Source organism: Lepidochelys kempii, chromosome 4, assembly GCF_965140285.1.
Source record: "Lepidochelys kempii isolate rLepKem1 chromosome 4, rLepKem1.hap1, whole genome shotgun sequence".
NCBI classification, from domain to species: domain Eukaryota; kingdom Metazoa; phylum Chordata; order Testudines; family Cheloniidae; genus Lepidochelys; species Lepidochelys kempii.
Window position 1 is genome coordinate 29,678,861 of NC_136383.1, and position 24,241 is coordinate 29,703,101.

The 24,241-nt window shown below is 42.9% G+C and overlaps 1 protein-coding gene across 1 annotated transcript in view; it reads right to left on the bottom strand.

The window, feature by feature from the left end:
* Window positions 1-21,885, bottom strand: part of PPA2 (inorganic pyrophosphatase 2) — a 45,848-nt gene extending 23,963 nt beyond the window's left edge. Inside the window, 6 exon segments of the mRNA XM_073340829.2 lie at window positions 269-355; window positions 1,568-1,687; window positions 4,807-4,860; window positions 16,416-16,460; window positions 21,591-21,839; window positions 21,841-21,885. Coding sequence (XP_073196930.2) covers window positions 269-355; window positions 1,568-1,687; window positions 4,807-4,860; window positions 16,416-16,460; window positions 21,591-21,839; window positions 21,841-21,870 — 585 coding nt within the window. The 5' untranslated portion in view covers window positions 21,871-21,885.
* Window positions 21,886-24,241: the final 2,356 nt, after the last annotated feature.

Consider the following 24,241-nt stretch of genomic DNA (forward strand, 5'->3'; position numbering starts at 1 on the left):
AGGGGTTAGGGGGGAAGGGAGGGTGGGGAGTCCATGGGGGACCAGGAACAATGTGAGGGGGCACCACACCCATGGGGGCCAGGGGCACCAAAATGCAAGTTTGCCCCAGGTGCCATTTTCCCTAAACCTGGCCCTGTACTTTGGTCATCCCCCAACCACAAATACTGTAACCTTTTCCCTCTGGTCAATTGCTTCCACCTTGCCCCCTCCATTCTATCCAAAAAGCTGCCACCAAAATATTAAAATAACCATGTTTATTAAGACAAACCTTTGTGCCTATTTCACACACATCAATGGGATCATTATCACCACAGCATCCTGTATCCTTATCTTTATGGTGTGGATCTTCCCAAGTCTGTTAAAGGATTGAGAAACACAATAATTAATCTCCAATCACAATTCCTTAGTTTATCTATAAATTACAGAGATTAATAAAACACCAGTAAATAAAGATACAACCTTCCCTTTTTCTGGCAATAGGCATGCTTAGCTCAAGAAAGATGATAGATTTTATGAGCCTGGGTAAAATAGCTGGTAGAGCACCAGCCTTTTAATCTGAGGGTCTGGGATTAAAGTCCCTCTTCAGGTACAAATGCCAAGTCAAGGCTGGATGTGTTTCTAAAGATATGCTCAACATTTTGTTTGTTGTGTTTTTTAATTAAAGGGGATGGTTTTAAAACTTAGTTATTTCCACTTTTAGAAAAAGTTTGTCATCAATAGCTATTTTCCTGCTATAAGTGACTTTTTTTTTTGTGATTTTTATATCCTCTGAAGTAGGTAATTGCTTCAATTTGGAGATTTTTCTTTTCCATGTTTGAAGTAATGAATCTACTAGAAATGAGGGAGAAAAACACACACACACACGCACGCCCTTCCACCAAAAAATATGGATTTTAGGAAGAGGGAAAAAAGAGTCTCGTGGTGAAATTTCTTCCAAGGCACCCTTAAGTACTTCCCAACTGGTTGCTCATGAGCAAACATCTAAATCCTTATTGTCACCAAATTTGGAATTTCAGTCACTTTTTATAAACACGAAACATAAAATTTTAAATGAAATATGATCAAAGAAGTCTAAAAGTTTAAAGTGAAATAAGTCAAAGTACATGTAACTAGAGTTTAACCCAAAAACCAAAGTCCCTACATTTTTTTCCTTTGTCAAAGAGGTTAAGAGATTCCAGTTACTATTTGCACTGCCAAATATGAATGGCATCCATGAATTTACCACTTGAACTTTGTGTAAGGGGAAAAAATGTTACTACTACTTGTTTTAAGTACTTTTGAATGACAGGAAGATTGCAGCATAATCCTGTCACATAGTAGAGGGAAGTAAAACATAAATTCAAGGTTCCTTAATACTTAACTCCTTCCTGAAATAGCACACACATGCCTCAATTCTGATCAAAATTTATGGACACACTAAAGTTCTGCATAAAAAATTCCTAATTTACAAATCTATCAAACAGAAACATCCTTCTTGCAACATATTTGCATTCAGGCAAAGCTCAGGATTTATAAGGCAATTTATTCAGAAGACAGGAAGGTTTCACCATTATAACAAAAATGTTACCTGAGGGAGGGCACCATAATTCCATATATAACCCTTGTGAGGGAAGATATTGGCCACATATCGAAGCTTGCCTCTCTTTATATCTTGTTTAATGGGATTCAATGGTTCCTTGGTGGCAATCTAAGCAGATTGTGAAAGAGAGAGAGAGAGAGAGTAAAGAATTCTCAAATGCACAGCAATTAATCCTGTACCGAACTGGGTAAGAAGTTGCATTTTGGGCAGTGGGGAGAGCAAGCTTGAGGTCTGGAAAGTATTAAAGTGCGATAGCCTCACTAATTCTTTAGGGTTATGTTCAAAAACAGACTTATTATTAATGTTTTAAGCTTTGGTGTGAAGTATTCATGGCAAAAAAAAAACTGGACCCAGACACGCAAAGCTATATCATTATAAGAAGTCTCTCGTGGTCAGATACAAATACTGAAGGGGACCTAGGTTGGAAGCACTGCACTTTATGGGCCAAATTTGGCAGTAACATAAATAGGGGTCCAAGCTGATCAGACAACAGGGGTTTGACAATGACGGAAAACTGCTTTAACTGTTAGTTGTTTTCCTACACCATCTGCTTTCTCTACCCATAGTATATAAATTACACTTGTTCTGCACACTCATTCTGCACACCCAATGAACACCAAATTGGTGCAAGATTGGAAGCAGATTAAGTTAAATCAGAAAAACGCACTCTTGTTCCTAAATAGGCATCTCCACATGGGGATCTATTGCAGAATAGCTTATTCCACAATAGCTATTCTGGCCAATTTTCCCAAGTAGACAAGTCTGACTTCATGGCCTACACATGTTTTCTGACCTATTTATGCTAAGCATCGTTCCCCTCTATTCGACATTGGTGAGGCCTTATCTGGAGTACTGTGTCCAGTTTTGGGCCCCACACTACAAGAAGGATGTGGAAAAATTGGGAAGAGTCCAGCGGAGGGCAACAAAAATGATTAAGGGACTGGAACACATGACTTATGAGGAGAGCCTGAGGGAACTGGGATTGTTTAGTCTGTGGAAGAGAAGAATGAGGTGGGATTTGATAGTTGCTTTCAACTACCTGAAAGGGGGTTCCAAAGAGGATGGATCTAGACTGTTCTCAGTGGTAGCAGACGACAGAACGAGGAGTAATGGTCTCAAGTTGCAGTGGGGGAGGTTTAGGTTGGATATTAGGAAAAACTTTTTCACTAGGAGGGTGGTGAAACACTGGAATGCGTTACCTAGGGAGGTGGTGGAATCTCCTTCCTTAGAAGTTTTTAAGGTCAGGCTTGACAAAGCCCTGGCTGGGATGATTTAGTTGGGGATTGGTCCTGCTTTGAGCAGGGGGTTGGACTAGATGACCTCCTGAGGTCCCTTTCAACCCTGATATTCTATGATTCTATGTGACATACACCACCATTTAAATCATCACTGAAATTGGCCCATAGACTTCCAAAGGAGTTGCACCCATTTACACCAGGTCAGAGCTGGACATTGTGCCTCTAATTATAGGTCTCCTTTTTGAAAAAACACAAAGCATGCTCCAAAATTTGTGACTGATTGTGCAATTCTGGTTTCAGTCAGGATTTTACCCTGCATTTGGCCAAATCCTACTAGCAAAATATGGAGTAACTCCACTGAGAATGGTGATGTTTCTCCAGATGTACAGTGATGTAACTGAGCAGAATAATTTGGCCCCTGCCTGATGTTGCCAGAGTGTCTTGGAAGAGGCTGCTGGAGATGCAAAAATGAGAATGACCTCAAGGAAGGCCAACAGGAAACTATGTGAACTGTTGGGGCAGAGTGACATGCAGGAAATGTGACCTAGTAAGAGGGAGCAGGGGAGGCAAGTTTCAATAACTTTGTTTCTTAAATTCTTTAGATCAGATAAGAAAGTCTTCCCATGAAGGGAGGAGCAGTCCAGGAGTCACAGATGTGTGGTGATCTGTGTCTAGTTTTGGCTTCCTACCATCGTCCAATCTGAAGGATGGTGTCTGGGAGCAAGGAAGGGGTTAGGAGAACAGAAACCTAATGGGCACCGATATAATCTATGCCAGAGTAGTATTGTAAGAGTTTCCATATCCCAGCAATTATTTGATCAGCTAGCACGGCAAAGTAAAGGCAGCCATTTCTTGTCTCTTGCAAGAAGTCAGAGGTGGAGAAGCCAGACAACGATTTCACACCACTTTGGAACCTGATTCTAATGGGATGGCAGGTGTCTCTATATCGCCAGAGGTCATGCGAAGTGTTAGGTAAGAAAATAAAATACATTTAAAAGCAACCCAGATTTCAAGTTAAGCCTTTAAATAGTGCAGTGAAATTAGAACATTTGGCAAGTGGACTCAGCCTTCCCCTGATGTCATCTTAAAATGTAAGGTTGATTATTTGACAGAAGAAAAAATAGCACTATTCCTACAAGTATGAACTGTGATAGTGAACACTGTTTAAAATCCAACCTTCAAAATCATTTCAGCATCAGGAAAAAAAAGTTAAGCTCTGGACAGGGCACCAGCACAGGCAAGACTATTAACAACTTACCCCCAAACTTCCATAAAACCTTGGGGAAGGGAAATTAATATACTACCTAGGGAACAAGCTAGTTTCTGTACAATCTAGGAAGTGTTTTACCTACACTATTAATGAAGCATGCCTACGCCTTTGTTTTGTGACACTGCAGAGGAATGCTCCAGTCAGGCTCTGCTTTTAAAATTTCAGAAGCTCATTTCCCAGGAAGAAAAAAAAAACATCAAAAGTAACTAAGTGCCAACAACTGCTCTTAGATGAAAGATGATGCTTTTCAAGTGCCAATACAGAGAGGTCAAGATTAGGACTGGCACACTATAATTTATTCACCGATAAAGCTCATGGAGGGATTAAATCTTTTGAATCCAAAGTTAAATAAATTACTGTATCTGTTTATATGAGAGGAAGATAAATTGCAGGATGGTGTCCTGAACTCAAACATTTTTAGGACCTGTTCTGCCACTCGTATTCATGTTGAGTAGCACCTTACACTCCATCTTGAAATCAATGGGGTTATTGAGGAATAAGGAAATACTCAATGTGAGTAAGGGAGACAAAACTAGGCCCTTAATTTTTTTAACTACAGGAAAAACGTCAATATTAATAACTGCAAAAGAACATTCTAGTAATAAGAATGCTACATATAAGGATTAAACTGACTTTCTAAAACGTTGGAAACCATTACACCACCATCAATTCTGCAAATATCTATATATTTAATAAACCAAGGTTGTTTTTTTAATTACCTCCATTTTAGCATTTGACCAGCGAGGCACTTCTACAACCATGTTAAACACTACCTAAAAAGAAAAAAAATTGAAGTATTTAAAATAAAGTTAAGTTGGTGATAAACATTTTGTGTGATAAGTTATTTCTTCCGTATCTGACAGCAATATTTGCCGACACTAACAACTCAGGCATTTAATTTTCTAGATGCAACATGTTTACAACACTATGGTTTCTCACAACATTATTCCATCTTCCCCCAATTAGAAGACAGGGTAACCGCTAAGACAGACGCAGAAATCTCCATGATGCTTTTCAGTCTGGTCTATGATACAGCTCTTCACACAATGCTCAATTTGCCTGTGGAACCCATGGCCACAGAATATCATTGAAGCCCACAGCTTAGCAAGATTCAAAAAGGATTGGACATGATCGCCTTCTATGATGAGATTACTGGTTCTGTGGATGAAGGGAAAGCAGTGGATGTGTTGTTTCTTGACTTTAGCAAAGCTTTTGACACGGTCTCCCACAGTATTCTTGTCAGCAAGTTAAAGAAGTACGGGCTGGATGAATGCACTATAAAGTGGGTAGAAAGTTGGCTAGATTGTCGGGCTCAACGGGTAGTGATCAATGGCTCCATGTCTAGTTGGCAGCCGGTGTCAAGTGGAGTGCCCCAGGGGTCGGTCCTGAGGCCAGTTTTGTTCAATATCTTCATAAATGATCTGGAGAATGGTGTGGATTGCACTCTCAGAAAATTTGCGGATGATACTAAACTGGGAGGAGTGATAGATAAGCTGGAGGGCAGGGATAGGATACAGAAGGACGTAGACAAATTGGAGGATTGGGCCAACAGAAATCTGATGAGGTTCAATAAGGATAAGTGCAGGGTCCTGCACTTAGGACGGAAGAACCCAATGCACAGCTACAGACTAGGGACCGAATGGCTAGGCAGCAGTTCTGCGGAAAAGGACCTAGGAGTGACAGTGGACGAGAAGCTGGATATGAGTCAGCAGTGTGCCCTTGTTGCCAAGAAGGCCAATGGCATTTTGGGATGTATAAGTAGGGGCACAGCGAGCAGATCGAGGGACGTGATCGTCCCCCTTTATTCGACATTGGTGAGGCCTCATCTGGAGTACTGTGTCCAGTTTTGGGCCCCACACTACAAGAAGGATGTGGAAAAATTGGAAAGAGTCCAGCGAAGGGCAACAAAAATGATTAGGGGTCTGGAACACATGACTTATGAGGAGAGCCTGAGGGAACTGGGATTGTTTAGTCTGCGGAAGAGAAGAATGAGGGGGGATTTGATAGCTACTTTCAACTACCTGAGAGTGGTTCCAGAGAGGATGGTTCTAGACTATTCTCAGTGGTAGAAGAGGACAGGACAAGGAGTAATGGTCTCAAGTTGCAGTGGGGGAGGTTTAGGTTGGATATTAGGAAAAACTTTTTCACTAGGAGGGTGGTGAAACACTGGAATGCGTTGCCTAGGGAGGTGGTGGAATCTCCTTCCTTAGAAGTTTTTAAGGTCAGGCTTGACAAAGCCCTGGCTGGGATGATTTAATTGGGGATTGGTCCTGCTTTTGAGCAGGGGGTTGGACTAGATGACCTCCTGAGGTCCCTTCCAACCCTGATATTCTATGATTTTATCTAGATGAAATGGATATTTAAAAATTAAACGGGAGTTTTGGAAGGAATATAAACTCAAGCATAAACACAGAACAAAATAACCCCACATACTCTATCAAGACACTACAGTGCAAATGCTTTACCCTCTGGGGAGAGGGTAAGAGAACAAACACCACATGACAGATGCATAATTACAGTGCTAAATGCACTAGTGGAAGATACTACAGAGATGAGTGTGATATGAGTATCTAAGAACCAACAGAGAACAGAATAGGGCAAAATCTAACCTCTAATTAATGCAGGTTAAGAGGAAATTATCCCTGGGAGCAAGTTATCCCATAATTGTTTACTGCAGGGGTTTCTTGCGCCTTAGTTTGAAGCAGCTGGTACCGGCCAGTGTTGAGCGTAGGATACTGGGCAAAACTACTCTGCTCCATATGGCAATTCCTGTGTTCCTATGCCTTATTTTCTGTGCGACAAGGTGGGTGAGGTAATATCTTTTATTGAACCAACTTCTGTTTGTGGGAGAGACAAGCTTTCGAGCTTACCCAAAGCTCTTCTTCAGGTCTGGGAAACTAAGGCCAAGTCTACCCTACAAACTTACATTAGTATAACTATGTCACTCAGAGGCGTGAAGAATCCACAACCCTAACTGACAGTTATACCGACCCAAACCCTGGTGTAGACAGCGCTACTTTGATGGGAGGGCTTCTCCTGTCAACACAATTACCAGCTCTTGCGGAGGTGGATTAACTATGCCAACGGGAGAAGCTCTCCCATCAGCATAGTATTGTCTTCACTGAAGCTCTGCAGCAGTGCTGCCCCAGAGTTTTAAGTGTAGAATCATAGGACTGGAAGGGACCTCGAGAGGTCATCTAGTCCAGTCCCCTGCACTCAAGGCAGGACTAAATATTATCCAGACCATCCTTGACAGGAGTTTGTCCAACCTGCTCTTAAAAATCCCCAATGATGGAGATTCCACAACCTCCCTAGGCAATTTATTCCAGTGCTTAACAACCCTGACAGTTAGGAAGTTTTTCCTAATGCCCAACCTAAACCGACCTGGCTGCAAGACCTGTAGGCCTGCCCTATCTCAAAGTGTCACTGCTAAATATAAGGTTTGAACTGATTGTTTAGCATAAGTAGTTAATACATATCTCAAGGGACGATTCAAAGTGAAGTGGTCCATTAACACCCCTCTAGTCATAGGGAGAGAAAGGGTGGAGGGCTGTTAGTGGGTGACAGAGTGTTATAAGAAAGCATAAATCCAGTGTCTCTATTAAGACCATGATTTTTAGCGTCTAAGCTCCCAGGCTTGTCTTTTGAAAGCACTGTGCAGGTTTCTTTTGAGGATGAGGACTGATAGGTCAGGTAGAGAATAATCACTTGGTGAGAAGTGTTCACCCACAGGTGATGTGGTGTTTTTGTCTTTTAATAATTTCCCGTGTGAGTGCATTCATTCTGCGTAACAGAAATGTCAGAAAACAAAGCAACAGCAAAAATAAGAATATTTATTCGTGGTGTATTATTGATGATAACATTTCTGTTTACATTAAAGATGCATCACAGTGCTGCTGCTCCACTCAATGACAGACACACCACTCCTTTGTAGAAACTAAGGTGATGTCTACACAGCGCACCTTACAACAGTATGGCCGTGCCCCTGCAGCCACGCCGTTGTACGGTGCGGTGTGCAGCTGCTCTTTATTGCCAGGAGAGAGCTCTCCCGGCGACAAAATAAAACCACCTCCAATGAGGGGTGGCAGTGTCCTCATCAGGAGCGCGGCTCCTGCCGACAAAGCACTGTTCACAACAGTGCTTTTAGTGATTCAAACTCTTGTTGTTCAGAGGGGTGTTTTTTCACTCCCTTCCCCCCGAGCGACACAAGTTTTAACGACGAAAGTGCTAGTGTAGACAATGCCAAACATGACTTCTTAAAAAGAAAGATGAAATGCCAAACTGACTTCACTGGAAGTCATTGCACCAGGCTTGAATTTGTCCCAGAATGTCACCTTGCCTAGGACCCTAAGAGACACTTCTTACATGAATATAAAAAGTGTAAGAGACATTGCAACATCTTTGGGGACCACAATGTATTGAGTTGAGGAATGTTTTTTGTATTATTGTGGGCCAAGGGTTGTATTCAACTCCTGGGGGATGGCTATGACAGCTTCTCCAGGAAATAAAAACAGTGGGGGTGGTGATTAAGGTGAATCACTCACGTTGTAAACACCTCCAGAAAGATATCTCCCCCCGAGAAGATTTGCATTTACCAGTTCAAACTGCTTTTTCCAGAGACCAAAAGACAAAGAAAGGGCTTTTGGTATAAAAAAGGCTGAGTTTAAACTAACACATGGCTTTCTTTCAATTCAGCAAACAGACAGGACCTTGGGTCCTAGGAGAACCCAACCCCTGGAAGGATTGGAAAGACTGACATCTACCAGAGCCCTATGCTGGAGTTGGAGTGACCTTTGATAAGCATGTAGGAACTTCAATTGTTTTTATATGTTTCCTCTGTGATGCTTTTACCTTAAGAATAGCTGTGCTTACTTAGAAAGAGCTGTGGGATAAACTGTAACTGCTGGCAATATGCTGTTCATAGCCTTCAGACAGAAAGCATCATACAGATTCTAGCTGTTAGCCAGACTGGCTTGCTGGGGATATCACAATGAGGTGTGGAAGGACTGCAGGCCTAACCCCCAGTCTGGACGGAGAGACACACAGGTCTCCACACAAGCGAGGTGATTGCTGGGAGCCTAAACCTAAAGTGGGTGCTTAAAGAAGACTGGTTTGTGGGGGAGGGTGTCAAAGGCACAGTTAACCCAGAAACTGACATGAAGTACCAGGATTTTTGCACCTAGTGATCTGCTATATTAATTAACTAACAAATACATTTCCAGAGCTGATACAATAGTCTGATTAACGCCAGCCTCTGCAGTTCCAAATTTGTACCCTCTTCCCCAAATTTGAGAGATGAACTAAAACAAGCAAGAGGGAATCTCAATCGTCACCTCTCACTGATTTTTCCTCAAGGTCACAAGTAATTCACAGTCCTCTCACAGCCAGAAGATCCCAAAACACATTCTATACTAATTTGTATAACGGTCATGTCCACAATGCGCTGTTCGCATTCATAAGACGGAATCCATCTCCTGAAAAGTCAACAACCTAAGATAATAAGCAAGGAAGAGAGCACAGAGTCCTTAAGCATCATTTCAGTGAGAATATTCCATGGGTAAAGAGCATCTTGAAGAAAGAGAACATAGTTATGAAAGAAGGGTTCAGAGCTGCCAGCATAGAAGGAGAGATAATAGGGATGGAAGTGTGATAAGAGACAAAAGCAGATAAGGGCAGGATTGCGAGGAGACAATTATGGGGATCGTCTGACAACCATCTCTAACTCTCCCCCAGAACTATTGGGCTTACTACACTTATGGTGGACAGGCTCTCTCAGTTGGGGACAGATAGCAAAACACTATTTAACAGGCCCACTCCAAAAATGCTAAGGCCAATTCTGGTGTGGAGCTCTTAAATAAAATTTAAAAAAAAAAAAAAAAAAAAAAGCTAACAAGACTAAATAATCATTTTGATTTTCATAATTACAACAAGAAAAGGACCTATAAAGTCTTGCTGAAATATTACAGGATAAACTTTTATTGCCACCAGAACCTGTTGTGAACGAGACTGCAGGAGATTTATCCATACACCTGTGTTGTAAATGTGCATTTTCCTGACTGCATCTGTAATTGTGGCTGCTGCAGAATATAGAGATTTTTTAAAAACTTAAATTCATCAAGAAGTACTTGAGGCCTGCAGTGAGTCAAGGAAGACTCTTAGGGCCAGAACCTCACCTAGCGTAAATTGGTGTAGCACAAATTATTTCAGTGAAGCTACATTGATTTATCACAGACAAGAATCTGGCCCTCAGGATTTCTGATATCGATTGAACACAAATGGTCAAGAGCACTAAATATAACAGCCTAATAGATTAATTCATATGCAAAAACAAATAAAAAGGCCTCTGGAAAGGCTGAGCTGCCCAAGTTTCAGCTGCTGCGGATGTTTACAAGAGTTTAATAGCTTCATGCAATCCTTATGTTTAAAAATAAAAACAGTTTGTTTATGGGACAATCAATTTTTTCCAGGGATGAACCAGAGCCCTTGCCCTGCGTGCAGAGGGTTCATTACGGGATGGTTTTAATCGGGATTAGGGAGGTATGTACAGGAGGATTTGACAGCTGGAGATGAAAGGGAAGAGAGAAAAGGCTGCTTATTCCTCTCTCATATATTCTACGTTGTCTCTTCTCTTTTTGTCCCCTCACTTTCTCTTCTCCATTCTCCTCTCCCTTCCTTTCCTAGATTTCACCCTTGGATCTTCCCAGCATCCCCTCTTATTCTCTCCATCAGACAGACTCAGTCCTGCCTTTCCACCCATGAATATCTCTTGCTTCCACCATCCCTTGTACCTTGCCACAACATGCTGCCCCCCCGTTACAGGCGAAGCAAGCGAAAGTACAGATGCCAACCCTGGTCTGAGGGGTACCTCCTGTACATGGTGAGCACCCTGTAGGCTCACCCCTGGGAGCAATGCCCCAGACTCCACATGGTGCAGACTCTCATACGTGTGTGTGAGGGGCTTCATGGAGGGCAGGCTGTATGATAGACCTGGATGGAGGTGGTTCCTGAGGTGCATATTTGTTCACACCGCCTACTTACAGTTTCACCAGCTCCGTTGGGTGGTGGCTTCTTTGGAAGACCAGTCTGGTGGGGCTTAGGGCAAAAACAGGACAAAACAGTTTTTTGTAACACAGACAAGGACAGCCTATGTTAGCTGGATCCTCACAGTTCTCAGGGACACACAGATTCTCTACTTATATATAAGAACCGAGACTGTATTGTTCATTCACATTAATATAGAGTGCAGTCATTTTTGCTTATGCTCCATTATATACACTAGGAGCTGAGAGGGGGAATCAATGGTTGCAAAGTGGAGAAAAGTTAAAGCATTCCATTTTCTAGTTTCTAAAATGCAATATGCCAACAGGAAAAAAACAATTAAAAAATATTTAGTAGTATCCCTTAAATTACAATATTTTGTCTATGACATATAAGAGCAACCCATAGCCAAAGAAGCAGTTTCAGGAAGGGCAGAAGAAGGAGGAAAGAGGGCTGCAAATAGTTTACTTGAAGAAATCTGTTTTTGGCTCCTTTCCTGGACCACCTCCCTACAAGCTGCCCTCTGGCTTGAAGTGTCCCTTCTGACAAACAACCCTCTTCCTCTCTTGGTAAATCATCCTTTCCCTGCTGAGCTGCTCACTTCCTTCCCCAGTCCTCTGAGCTCCTGATCATGTGAGGTCAGTGGCTGTGGGGCAGGGATTAGAACCTATTTTGAATGGGTGGGAGGGGGTGAAGAAATTTGATTTTTGCCTAGGTGGATGGGAAGTTGAGAGTTTAGGGGCTGCTGTGGAACTTTTAAAGGGATAAACCAATTTTGAGTAGAAGAGGAAGCAGAATGCAGGGCAGCCTGTGCCGAGAATGAGGAAGAGAACAAAACTGATAGGAAGAGGAGGAGATAAAATGAGGAACAAAAAGGATGGTGAGTTTTCCCAGGAAAAGTCTGCAGTAACTCTAGCACTTGTACAGCAAAGGGCTTTTGGAAAATATAATTTAAAAAAAAAAAAAAGCATTCTGGACCTGCTGACATACCTCTCTTAAGCTTTGTAACATGACAAGGGCAAAGATAGAAGACAACAGCTCTACTTCAACTACTTCTCTTCCGTAACTATTTAATGCAGCTGCTGCTCATTTGTGATTTTACAACTCTCATCACAGGCCGTACATTCATAAGTGGCAGCCTGAGCCGAAGTTCTAAGGGAGAGTGAACAGAGCAAGCCACAGCCCAGTGCCTTTAACTACAGAAGAGAAAAGAGATGAAAAGAAGGACTATCATGAAACATGACCACAAATATATGGAGATATGCTTACTATGGACTTGTTCACAATATGAGCCCCATCCTCAACGTATCACTTGCTATGAGGTGCTGGCCAATGAAAATCAAACCAACGATCTCCAGCTATATCTAGAGATCAAACATTCTGGCCTGAAAGACAAGCCTCTGGAGTTTTTCCAGTATAACTTGACAAAGCTAAATGGCCAAAAAAGTACAATGTCCACTCTGAAGTCAACAAGCAGACATTTCATCTTGCGAGTCTTTGCACTGAAAAGCAAAGGGGAGTCTGATAGCACAAGGGAAGAGTTTTTACTTCAAGCTCACTGAACCAAGAATTGGTTTTAGTGATGTTCAGTGACAAGATAAGCAAGTAACTGGACACTTTAGCGTTGTGAAAAGACCCAGGACCAAGAAGAATCTCTGCCACTGGTGAAAATGTAGCATCAATCTTCTCAAGCTTGAAGCAACTATTTATTTGCAATTAAGTCTTATTAATTCACTGCTGTGGCTTCCTTGGCAAACTCTCTCTCCTAGGTTAGATATTTATCTGGTGGCGGAGTGCAAGACAACTTCATTTGTTCTCAGTCTCTGCTAACCTGCCCAACTGCAGGGGAAGTTTTTCAAATATCGTATGGAAAGCGTTCTTGAGTGGGAACATTGTGATGGTCTCCACAAATGGAGCACAAGCAATGACTTGGCAGCACTTATAACTGCTTTGTAGCTCCAATGGCTCCTTGTATAGTCCAGGAGGCCCTAATCACAAGGAAATCACCAGCACATCTGAAAAACATAAAGGATGCTGCTGGGAAGACAGTTAACTTCCTTAGAGCTTATCCCATGATTTCTAATGTTTTTGCTGTACTGAGTGATCAATGCTGCCAAGTTCCTCCTTCACACTGGTATGTCTTGGCTTTATCATGAGAAAGCACCGATACACCTTTTTGAACTCCCTCCCGAAGTGCCTGTCTCTCTGTCAAGTCACTCACAAACAAAACATCAAAGGCACATACAATGATGAGCTGGTTAGAAGCCCTTTCAGTGCAGCTGGGAGCAACATTTCAGATTCGTCTTTCAAAGACAAGTATGGCTTCTAGGAACTTGCCCGCAACAAGACACTAAGGGTATGCCTACACTTCAATCAGACAACCCCAGCTGGCCCAGGCTAGCTGACTTGTCACGGAGTCCTAGAGCCGAAACATCTACACTGCAATTAAACAGCCCCTTAGCCCAAGCCCTGTTAACCTGAGCCACCTGGCACAGGCCCGCCATGGGGTTTTTAACTGCAGTGTAGATATACGCTGAAGACCACAGAACCAGCCCCGGACAGAATTGTGACTGCAACTATAGGAAGAATATCCAGCATTCACGATGGAGATTTGAAACTTTTGATGCTTTTCACATCTACTTACCTGGGCGAGAGTGAATTTTCAGTGCTTGTAGTACTTAAAACAAAGCACAGGTTCAGATTACAAAATGGTAATGATCTGAGACAAAAGGTAATTATCTCCCCTAACATCTGGAAAGCAGCCATACCCAACTCGTTAAGTAGTTCGAATATATAAATAGTTTCTTTATTCTCTTTTCCATGCTAGCAATTACAGTAGTTACACAGGGTTGACGTGACTGCAAATCTGAGAGTAAATCAGAGTTTGGAAAGGGAGATGGCCCATGATATGGCCTCACTACTATATGGCCTCACTACTATATGGCCTCACTACTACTACAAGATGCCCCATACCAAGAAAAAGTTGGGGAAACCTTTTATTAGAACAAACCAAAGCAAGCTGATCTTGCAAACTGCTAAGATGTATGTCCCTACTTCAGTGAAGAACTGAATTAAGTACATCAAAAGACAGATCAATATTTTCTAGTCCCCTTTTCAATATCACAAGTGCTCAGAACAATTTTAAATAAATCTGATAAACTGAGGCGACTTATGCCAAATTACTTCTATTTTCTATATCTAAACTGACATTGGATATACATGATTTACCAAAGAAACACTTGGCTAGTATAATTTAACACATGCTTTTAGGAGGCACCATACTGCTGGAAATGCCAACAAATAAGCAAGATCCTGAGCACATGCGGTTATTAAAAAAAGCTATGCCACTTTTCATGGGATTAAGAAAGGTATCCAGTTTGGTTATCTACTGTACAATTTGCATCCATAATGTCTCTTGCCTTTTCAGCTGAGTATAGTATTCCTGTCCTGAACTGCTGTGTAATATTAGTGGGTGATGTTAAAAAGTTTCTATGCTTCATCCTAGACATGGCTATGTTTTAAAAAGGTGAGCAAAGTAATTCTTTTATTTCTATCTATCTCTGAGTGAGTGAATTACACGCTCAGATTTTGTAATATACCCACTTTTGTGAAGCATTTTGGGATCCTTTTGGATGAAAGGAAACATATGTAAGATATTGCAAAAACAATACTCAATGAAGTTAAACGTCTAAATAAGCACTATATTAGACTGATCCTGCGAGGACATCTGTAGCGTCAGGGCTCTAGACAGCACATAGCAAACGATGTTGTTTTAGTCAAGTTTAAAAAAATTTCCACTAAATGAGAAAAATATTAACATATAAATATTAACGTTACAGCTCAGAAGTTTCATATAGTTTTAACCATTTTTTAGATTAGGCTCTGCAAGATGATCAGGATCAGATATTGTCACACACTGCTCATACAGATAAGAAACAGAATACATGACTGCATGCTAGAGTTATAATTCACAGCATATGCCATGTGAGTGCATGCCTCATCACCCATTTTCAGCAGCCATATAGCTCCTCCTTACATTTTATCTTTTATTCGCGTTTATAAATGACTGTGCACCTACTTAAATAATTCTTAAGTCAGCATTAGAAAAAAGCCTGAAATCTAAATAGTACATATAACTGGTGTTTATGGGTTAAATGAATTATGAGTGAGAGAGAATTAAGGTGTATGTGTGAGGATGGTACACAGGACCATACCAGTGGCAGGAAATAATATTTCAAATGCTGCTAGAAACCAGACCATCAGAGTGGCTCTGTCGAGTTAAAATGCCATTTATCGGTATTTGAAATACAATTGATTGGTCACAGAGATACTGCCTAATAATTGCTGGTTATTCAGAACATATTTCGGTGCCTAAATAGGGATTAAAGAGCCCATCTTTAAGAACCCGTGTTTGAAAATCTGGGCCTTAAAATGTGACTTGTTTCTTTCGCATTCTACTTAAAGTGATTCCATGCCCCCGCTTAGGTCCCAAGACAACGTTTACTAGAAACTATACAATTAAAAGAAGACTCCTGCACAAACATTCACACAAACCAACCTTGGGTACTCGTTCTCCCTCTAACCAGCAGCAATTCTGAGCACCCGCACAGGGCACTTTCCTCGACTGTGCACATCTGCACATCCCAGAAAAGCACATGCCTTCAGTCCAAAACACAGCTGGAAAGTCTGGGTTTTGGCCCATCATACTTAATGTCCCTTTAACGCAGCAGTTTTCAACCTGTGGTCTGCAGACCCTTGGGGGGTCTGCACACTATGTCTGTGATTTTCAAAGGGGTCTTTACCTCCATTAGAAACTTTCTAGGGGTCCGCAAATGAAAAAAGAGGTTGAAAACCACTGCTTTAACAGAAAAGATTTCTAATTGTTTTTATTTTACTCTGCAGTCAGAGCAGCTAGTGAATCTTTTACTAAGAGAGTTTACTTGAGCAGGCTTCTGTATGTAATAGGAGAAAATACAATGCATCAACTTTACAACTGTCAGAAGGAAGCTTCTACTGAAAAATATAAAAACACTTGCATTTTAGAACATTTTGATTAATAAATAAAAACTGACTTTTTTTGCCCATTTGATCAGGAGATTTAAAATCCCTTTGAGGTCCCTCGTCCCATGGCATTTGTATTTGAAGGTTTATCAGTTGTATTCAGTGAAAGATGCATGGTACTGAACAGCTCTCATTTTGCCCACCATGATTGAAAGCCCCATTCTAATGTGTCCATTACAACTAGAGCACAGCAAAATTACATTTCATGAAAAATAATTTCTAACTGTACCTCACTTCCATTAGTCTTTGATCTCTTCGCAGGAACCTCCTTATCCTATACAGAAAAAAAAAAATTAGCATTTAAAACTCTCACTTACGGGAGTCGAATCCAAAATATATTCATGTTAGAGAAAAGAATACCACGGTGTCTGTATAAATAACTACTACACTGTAGATTCTACACAGACTATATTAGTAGTTTTTAAAAGGGCTTGAAAAATCCACTCATGAGTGGCAAGCTAGTCCTTGAGAATATGGGGAGGAGGACCTAAGCCATCAATTTCTCTATAACTGTAACTTTCATTTTAAAAACATTTAAATTTCCTAATGGTTGTAAGGCTATAACCTCCCAAATGTGAACTGATGCATTTTCATCTTCCTGAATCAGAAATGGACAAATCTCCTTTCTTTGTCAAGCACCAGCTGAGTGAAATTAAGACCGGTCAGTTTCAGTGCTGCTTGACAGATCCCTGTAGACAGCCACAAAACTGTTATGAACCAGGTCAGTTTCATTCTGCTGCTGCTGATTGCAAAGGCTGTGAACTGCATTATAAACAGCAGCAGGCATTGGAGTTATTCACAAGCGAGGAGGACCCTAAAGACAGAGGCTGGAGGAGAGGAAGAGTAGCAGAGGCCTCTTCATCTTCCAGTCCCCTTGCAGCATCTAGGAGACTGGGAGAGAGATCAAAGTAGTGAAGACCCATTCTCTGCCAGCAGCCTGGAGGCTCTGGAGGGACAGAAGAAACAGAAATTTTTTCCCTTGTCCAGCAGCCAGAATGGGAGGATCTTCAAATTAATCAGACATCCGCTTGCCAGAGGCAAGTTTAAAAGAAGACTGAAAGGAGGATGCAGGGAGAGCATCCTAGTGGAAATGCCAGCACCCTCCTCCCTCCCAGCAGCTAAAGATGCTAAGAGGTGCTAGTAAAGTTAGGGCCCCTGGACCTTCCTTGGAAGGCCTTCCAACTCTTGTCTTTCTCACCAACCTCTCACCAGCAAGTTTAGTCCTCCCTCACAAAGGCATCAGGTACACTTTTCAAGCCCTGGTTTTAAATGATTAAACAGAATGATATTGATGTAGCATTTATCTGTTTAGAAAAACCCCTCTGGACACATGATAGAGTTGCAGATTTTTCTCAGTGTTCCAGCTACAAATCAACCAAACAGTTGAGGCAACAAACCTTAAAGGCTGAAAATTTCCCAAACTATTTTGTTTTTGAGTATGCCATAATAAGCAAACCTCTTCTCAGACTAAACTGAAGGCTGGCAATTTTCACAGATGACGTAGAAAACAGGCATTTCACTATAGCAATAATGAAACTCCAGGGAACGTGGCTAACAATACATGAAAGTGCTTGGTTGCACCTCTTGCCTTGTAATTCTCCAAAGGTGTGATTACCACTCCTCTCTTGGGCATTATTGCTGCCTTCAAATTACAGCACGCCTTTTGGGAATTAAAGAAATATACCATTCACATAAATATGTATTGTGTAAGCCTCTTCTGCTGCAAAACTGCTGGTACTATAGAAAAATAGCAATTTACATGGGTTTGGTGAAACACAAAGAGACTTAGGAATAGTAACAGTAGAAACTGTATTCTAGATTAGTGCACATAAGCACAGAATTTTAACATCTTACCAAAAGATATGGTGGACTTCTCATCATTTGAAGTCTTTAAATCAAAACTGCATATCTTTCAAACACACACACTCCAGTTCCACCACAAATTAAACTCAACACAGGAATTACTGGGTGAAATTCTACAGTCTGTACTAAAGAGGAAGTCACACAAAATCATAAAGGTCCCTTCAGGTCCTAAAATATATTAATTTATTTTAGTAATTGCTAAAAATAAAACAAGATTTCTATTGAAAAGAAAAATCCACCTGCTTTTGACCATTAGAGAACACAACATCCATCATTTCAAGAAATAATAACTGCGTTTGAGTCTAACATATACCTCTTTAGATCCAGCAAACAGAGGAATGTCATGAAACGGGGAAATATATTTACCCTCCGCATTCTCTGCGAGACAAAAAAAGTGTTACAAATCTAAACCAAACATGCTGAAAGATGTCCACATTACTAATAAATATGTCCCTATTGCTTCCATCATTACAGACAGACAAGGGTCTATGGGTATTTTAAATTGAAACACTGCTTGGCCAGGGGATTTATGTTGTAACAAAGCCTTTTCTGGAGTCAAACTCCAAATTTTACAATAAAACGGTCAATTTAAGGGACAAACCAAAATCAGAACTTTCAGCTTTGGCAGCTATACTGTGCCCTTCTTTCCTCTCTTTAGCCTGCTCATTCCTTTGAGCCTAACTGGCAAAATGAACTATGTAAAGATGTCAATAACCTTGTATTTTTCCTACACAGAGCCACTAATGGAGAGGAAATGTCATAAGACATGTATAGAGAAAACCAGTTCCTAGGTTACCTAGGATTTTAGTCATACTTCAAATTTCTTTTTCAGCAGCTAATAATTTCTTCATGATCAAGATATTTTTTAAAACAAAAATTTCAGATAGCAGCTAAAATACTGCAGCTATTAAAATTTTACAGTATTCCCTTAGCATGGCTTGTCATTTCAAATAAACTGAATTTCATATCAATAAAGCAAACATTCACCGCTAAACAGCTTATACCAATTCTGACCAGCAATATACATTAGTTAAACCTTAACTGCTCAGACATTTTGTTTTAAAAGGAACAATGACAGACTCTAGGGTTTCACAGTACACTCTAGAGTACAATTCTGGCCTCACTGATGTCCATGGCAAAATTCTAATGGGCTTCCATGAGGCCTTTCCCCCTCCCTTCTCACATGCAAGCAGACTTCTAAGTAGACAGGAGGAGTGCCCAAACTTTGTCTAATTCAGGGACACATTTTGAGCTTGCCAAGAGCTCAATGACTGAGCCAAATTTGCAAAAAAAATAGAGCAGTCAATAGAAAGATGCAAGTCTTAGAGGCCACAAATTCCAGCACCCATTGCTCCCTCCTGATCAGGTGGCATTATTCATATTAAAAGAGTGTGTGGACATGGGCCCTCTTTGGCCTATGGACTGCACTACATCTACCCCTGAAACACAGAAACAATTGTTATGCAAACGTTGTACAAATATGGTGTTACATTCCAGGAAATAAAAGATAAAGTTTAGCTATAGATAGGGCCCTACCAAATTCATAGCCATGAAAAATGCATCACAGACCATGAAATCTGGTCTCCCCCAGCAAAAACTGGTCTTTTGTGTGCTTTTACCCTATACTGTACAGATTGCACAGGGAGACCAGCATTTCTCAAACTGGGGGTCCTAACCCAACAGGGAGTTGCAGGGGGTCACCAGCATATTTTAGGGGGGTTGCGGTATTGCTACCCTTACTTGTGCGATGCCTTCAGAACTAGGCGGCTGGAAGAGCAGTGGCTGTTGGCCGGGTGCCCAGCTGTGAAGGCAGCGCCCTGGCAGCAGCAGCGCAGAAGTAAGAGTGGCAATACCATACCATGTCACCCTTACTTCTGCGCTGCTGCCTTCAGAGCTGGACGGCTGGAGAGTGGCGGTGGCTGACTGAGGGCCCAGCACTGCAGGAAGCAGCATAGAAGTCTGGGTAGCAATACCATACCGTGCCATCCTTGCTTCTGCTAATGGCGGCTGTACCTTGAGAGTGGGGCTCCCAGCCAGCTGCTGCCACTCTCCAGGTGCCCAGCTCCAAAGGCAGGGCCACTGCCAGCAGCAGCGCAGAAGTAACAGTACCGCAATCCCCCCTACAATAACCTTTCAACCCCCTTCCCTCACCAACTCCTTTTGGAGTCAGGACCCCTACAATTACAACACCATGAAATTTCAGATTTAAATAGCTAAAACCATGAAATTTACGATTTTTTAAATCCTCTGACTGTTAAATTAACCAAAATGGACAGTGAATTTGGCAGGGCCCTAGTCATAGGCCACTGTTCAAACTGAAGTGACAGTCACTAGATCGAGCCTATCGCACCCGACCTCTAGTGCAGTCAGCGTGACAGATTTCTGACAGGGTGCAACTGACCATTTACATCTGTCCATTTCTCTCACAGCAATGTAAATCAGAAGTGACTCCATTGAACGTAATGGAATCATAATGGTATAAAAATCAGTGTGAAGAGCAAAATCAGAAAGTGGCTTTTTAAAAATCTTCATAACTATTAGAAAAAGGTAGTGTGAAATTGAAACTAAACACACCAGCTTTTTGTTTGCAATGTTGGTGTAATCATGTTGTCCCAGGGCCTTAGAGACAGGAGGTGGGTGAGGCAAAAGAAGCTGGTCCAAGAAAAGATATTTCCCCTCCACATGTCACACGAGGTTTTTCTGTCTTGACTTATGTCTTAGAGCTTCATTCATACTTTCATACATGCTGACTGCTCAGTGGGCCGTCAGTAAAATAGATGTCCTCATTTCAAATGCAAATTTCCCTTTACTATGAGCATATTTGGAGCAGTCATTATTGCATCAGGAGAGTAGACTCACCACTGTTATTCCTGCTAAAGTAATGAAACTCATGCACCACTTTAAAAGTTTCCTACACTTTTTTTTTTTTATATTTGTAATGGTCTTCTCTTCTGGGTTGTGTGTTTTGCCCCTTGGGGGGGGGGGGGCTGCTGGCGGCTGAAAGGCCCTCTCTGCCACAAGTCTCACCCAGTGGGTCGCAAGAAACTTCTTCATACTGGATTAATTTTAGGGTGCTTTTTTTAAAGTCACCCTCTGGGGAGACAAGCCCTCAGCTCTTTCTCTGGGACATTCAAATTCCCTGCAGGGCTGGAGACAGAGCCCTCAGCATAAGCCTAGGAGGGACTAATGCATCTAGCCACACCCTAGTCTTTATTCACTTGTAGCAAAAGCCTGTAGGTTCCACCCCAATGCTCCAGCGCCCCCCGGGGGACACAGCAACAGGGGGTGCCCATGTTAACGCCCCCGGCCAAGTTTCCTAGTTAAGCTCTAAGGCATGTCCTGGGCGAGGGGGGGGGGAGACCCTGGCTTTCTCCATTCACCCTCTTTAAGGAGGGGCCCCCAATTACGGCTGGCAGGGGGCAGCGCCCCTGAGCTCTCCGCCGGGCGTAGAACGCAGCGCCGCCCCGCGTTCCACCGCGCCCCCCGCAGCTCCCCGGCCACGGGCGGCGGCGCCTGGAGCCCCTGCGGGGCTGCTACTCACTAAAGTAGAGGCGGTACTCGGGCGAGTGGGGCCGCCCCCGCGGCTCCGTGCCGAACTGGGCCATGGTGCTGAGCCAGCTGCAGCGCGGCAGCGGCCGCACCAGCCGCCTCCGCCTTCCCGCTCCGGCGTAGGAGCAGCTCCGAGCCGGCAGCAGCGGCGGCGGCGGCAGCAGCAGCCCCCGCCAGGCCCGCCCGAGCCCCGCACGCATGCTTGCGCCTGCCACGGCTCCCTCCGCGTCCTGCGCCCGCCCGCCCGGCGGGGGAGCGGAGAGTCTGAGCATGCTCGGTGGCCGCCGCTCAAGCCGCTGCCCTGGCTGGCTCTGCCGCGCCCCGGTGCAAAAGCGGGGTGCGGCGGGGAAGCCGGAGGGGCGGGGAGGGGGCAGAAACAGGGGCAGCCGGCGTGAGGCGTGGGAGCCAGGTCTCTCCCGCCCTAGGAGCCGTCAGCTAGGAATGTGCGAACGGCAGGAGGGCCTCCCCCCCGCCGACACCCGTTGGAGGGGCTGGGGGGGGGGGCAGATCGCGTACCCCACATCGTCAGCCCCAAGCGTGCCCCGTTTTTGAGTAGGCCCCTCCCCAAAATCATGAGATGGGCTTAAAAACAAGGCGATAAACGGGGAGTTTTTCGTTGCTTTCTTGCTCTTGTGCCTTCGGAGTATCGAACTTCCGATTTCAAGCCCCCGACACGTCTCCTCTTCCGAGGGACAGCCCAGGCGCTCGCGCACCCACGTGACGGCGGGGCGGGGCGGGGCGGGGCGTTCTAAGAACGCCTCTGAATAGTGCAAACTTCGCAGCTAGTGCGTGACTCGTGAGACTTGCAAACACTGTTGATCTAGGTCAATGTCTATCTCGCTAATTTCTATAAAAAAAAACAAACTGGATATAACTGGCCACTAGAGAGGTGATTCAATGTCTCCCTCCCACCTCTTCCTTGAAGGGTCAAACATTTTCATACAGGATGATGCTATGTTTTGACAAAATGCCTGGCCAACTTCATCAGTTTCAAGGACGGGGAGAAAAGAACAGGAAACAAAGGAACAAACAAACAAAAATAAAAAAATCCCTACTAAATATAGAATGAAGGCACAAAACTGGGGTGAGAAGTCAGAGTTTGTCAGAAGTTGGAGCCCCTAGGCAGACTAGGCTAAGGAAGAAATAGCGTCTTTCTTTTAATTGGAAGTAAAATATTAGACAGTAACTCCCCCCTTAACGTCCTCTCGCTTAACATTGTTTCAATAGTATGTCCCTGCTCAGTTACAGAACAGGCTCCATTTAAAGATGTGCAATGCTGCGCTATAATGTCCTTTGGCTGCCTGCTTTGTCCACAGCTGGCAGCCCCCCCATCAGCTCTTATGCTCCCTCCCGCCCCCGGCAGACCCCGCAGATCAGCGCCTTCCCCCTCCTCCCCTCGCCAATTAGCTGGCTTGCAGCATTCAGGACGGATGGGGGAGAAGCAAGGACTCCGCGTGCAGGCTCCCACTCTCTACCCTGCCTCCTGCCTGCGACAACCTGATGGTTTCCTAGACTCTTTGCTTTCTGCTCTATGTTGTGGTTCATACCTTAAAAGCAACAGGCCCTGTCTGTTCTATATGGACACTAAAGATTCCATGGTACTTTTTGTAAGAATAAGGATTTTCCCAATGGCCATGTCCAATATTTCCTACTGTTACGCAGTAGTATGCTAATTAGCTGCTACCCTACACCTGGCAGTATTTTAGTAGTGTCTTATTTACCATTTGTAGTATGCAAAAACTTCTTGGAATTTTTCCTGGCAAAAAGGGCTATGCAGAAATAAAATATTGTATTTCTCTGTGATTTTTCGTGATCATTTGCTAAGTATATTACAACAGAGTCTTCACAATAACATGGAGGCTGTATTGCAGACCAAGGGACATTCATCTCCATCTCCATAAAAGCTGCTAAATCATACCCTGTATTTCATAGCAGGCCAGCAACATGAGTTGCAAGGAGTTGGCATCTTTCTTCACTGAGATCAGCAGACCTCCTCTTTTCAGTCACAGCTCAGCTATAACTTTCTGAAACGTTTACATTTGAGGACTGAAACTCTCCATGTGTAGTCTCTACTTGGAGCTCATTTATTTTTAAAGTTTAGGAAAAAAACATTTCTACAGTTTTTCAAATATGAAGAGAGTGAAAAAATATAGACTTCTCCCATTGTAAAAAGTCTTGTAAACTTTCTTTGATTAGGCCTACAGCTGAAGTTGAACGCTAACATGTCATGGAAATAACTCTCACTAGGAAGTTCTTTCACTTGCAAAGGACGCTGGATTATATTTGACCAGTTTAGGAGCCTTTGAAAGTCACTTACTGAGCACAGGCAGTTTTTTGCTAAACTTGTAAAGTTGACTGCTAAGGGAGGATCTCAGGACATATCATTCTGCTTGCCTAACTTAGCTATGTAGTGAAATACAAAGCTGTGAATTGTTACCAATGCCTGGGGCTGGAGGAAGGGCCTTGTAAGATGCATAAATAAGGGTGGGTTTTTGTGCACTTTGTAAGGTAAGCATGGTGTTATCTAGGGACTCATCTTGTAATGTGCAGTCAGCTGCAAGCTTACAACAAAATGTAGAGGGGTTCCAGGTTGTGCATAGTACCCTGCCTACATTGTCAGGGTAGGCAGGGACAAGACTATTT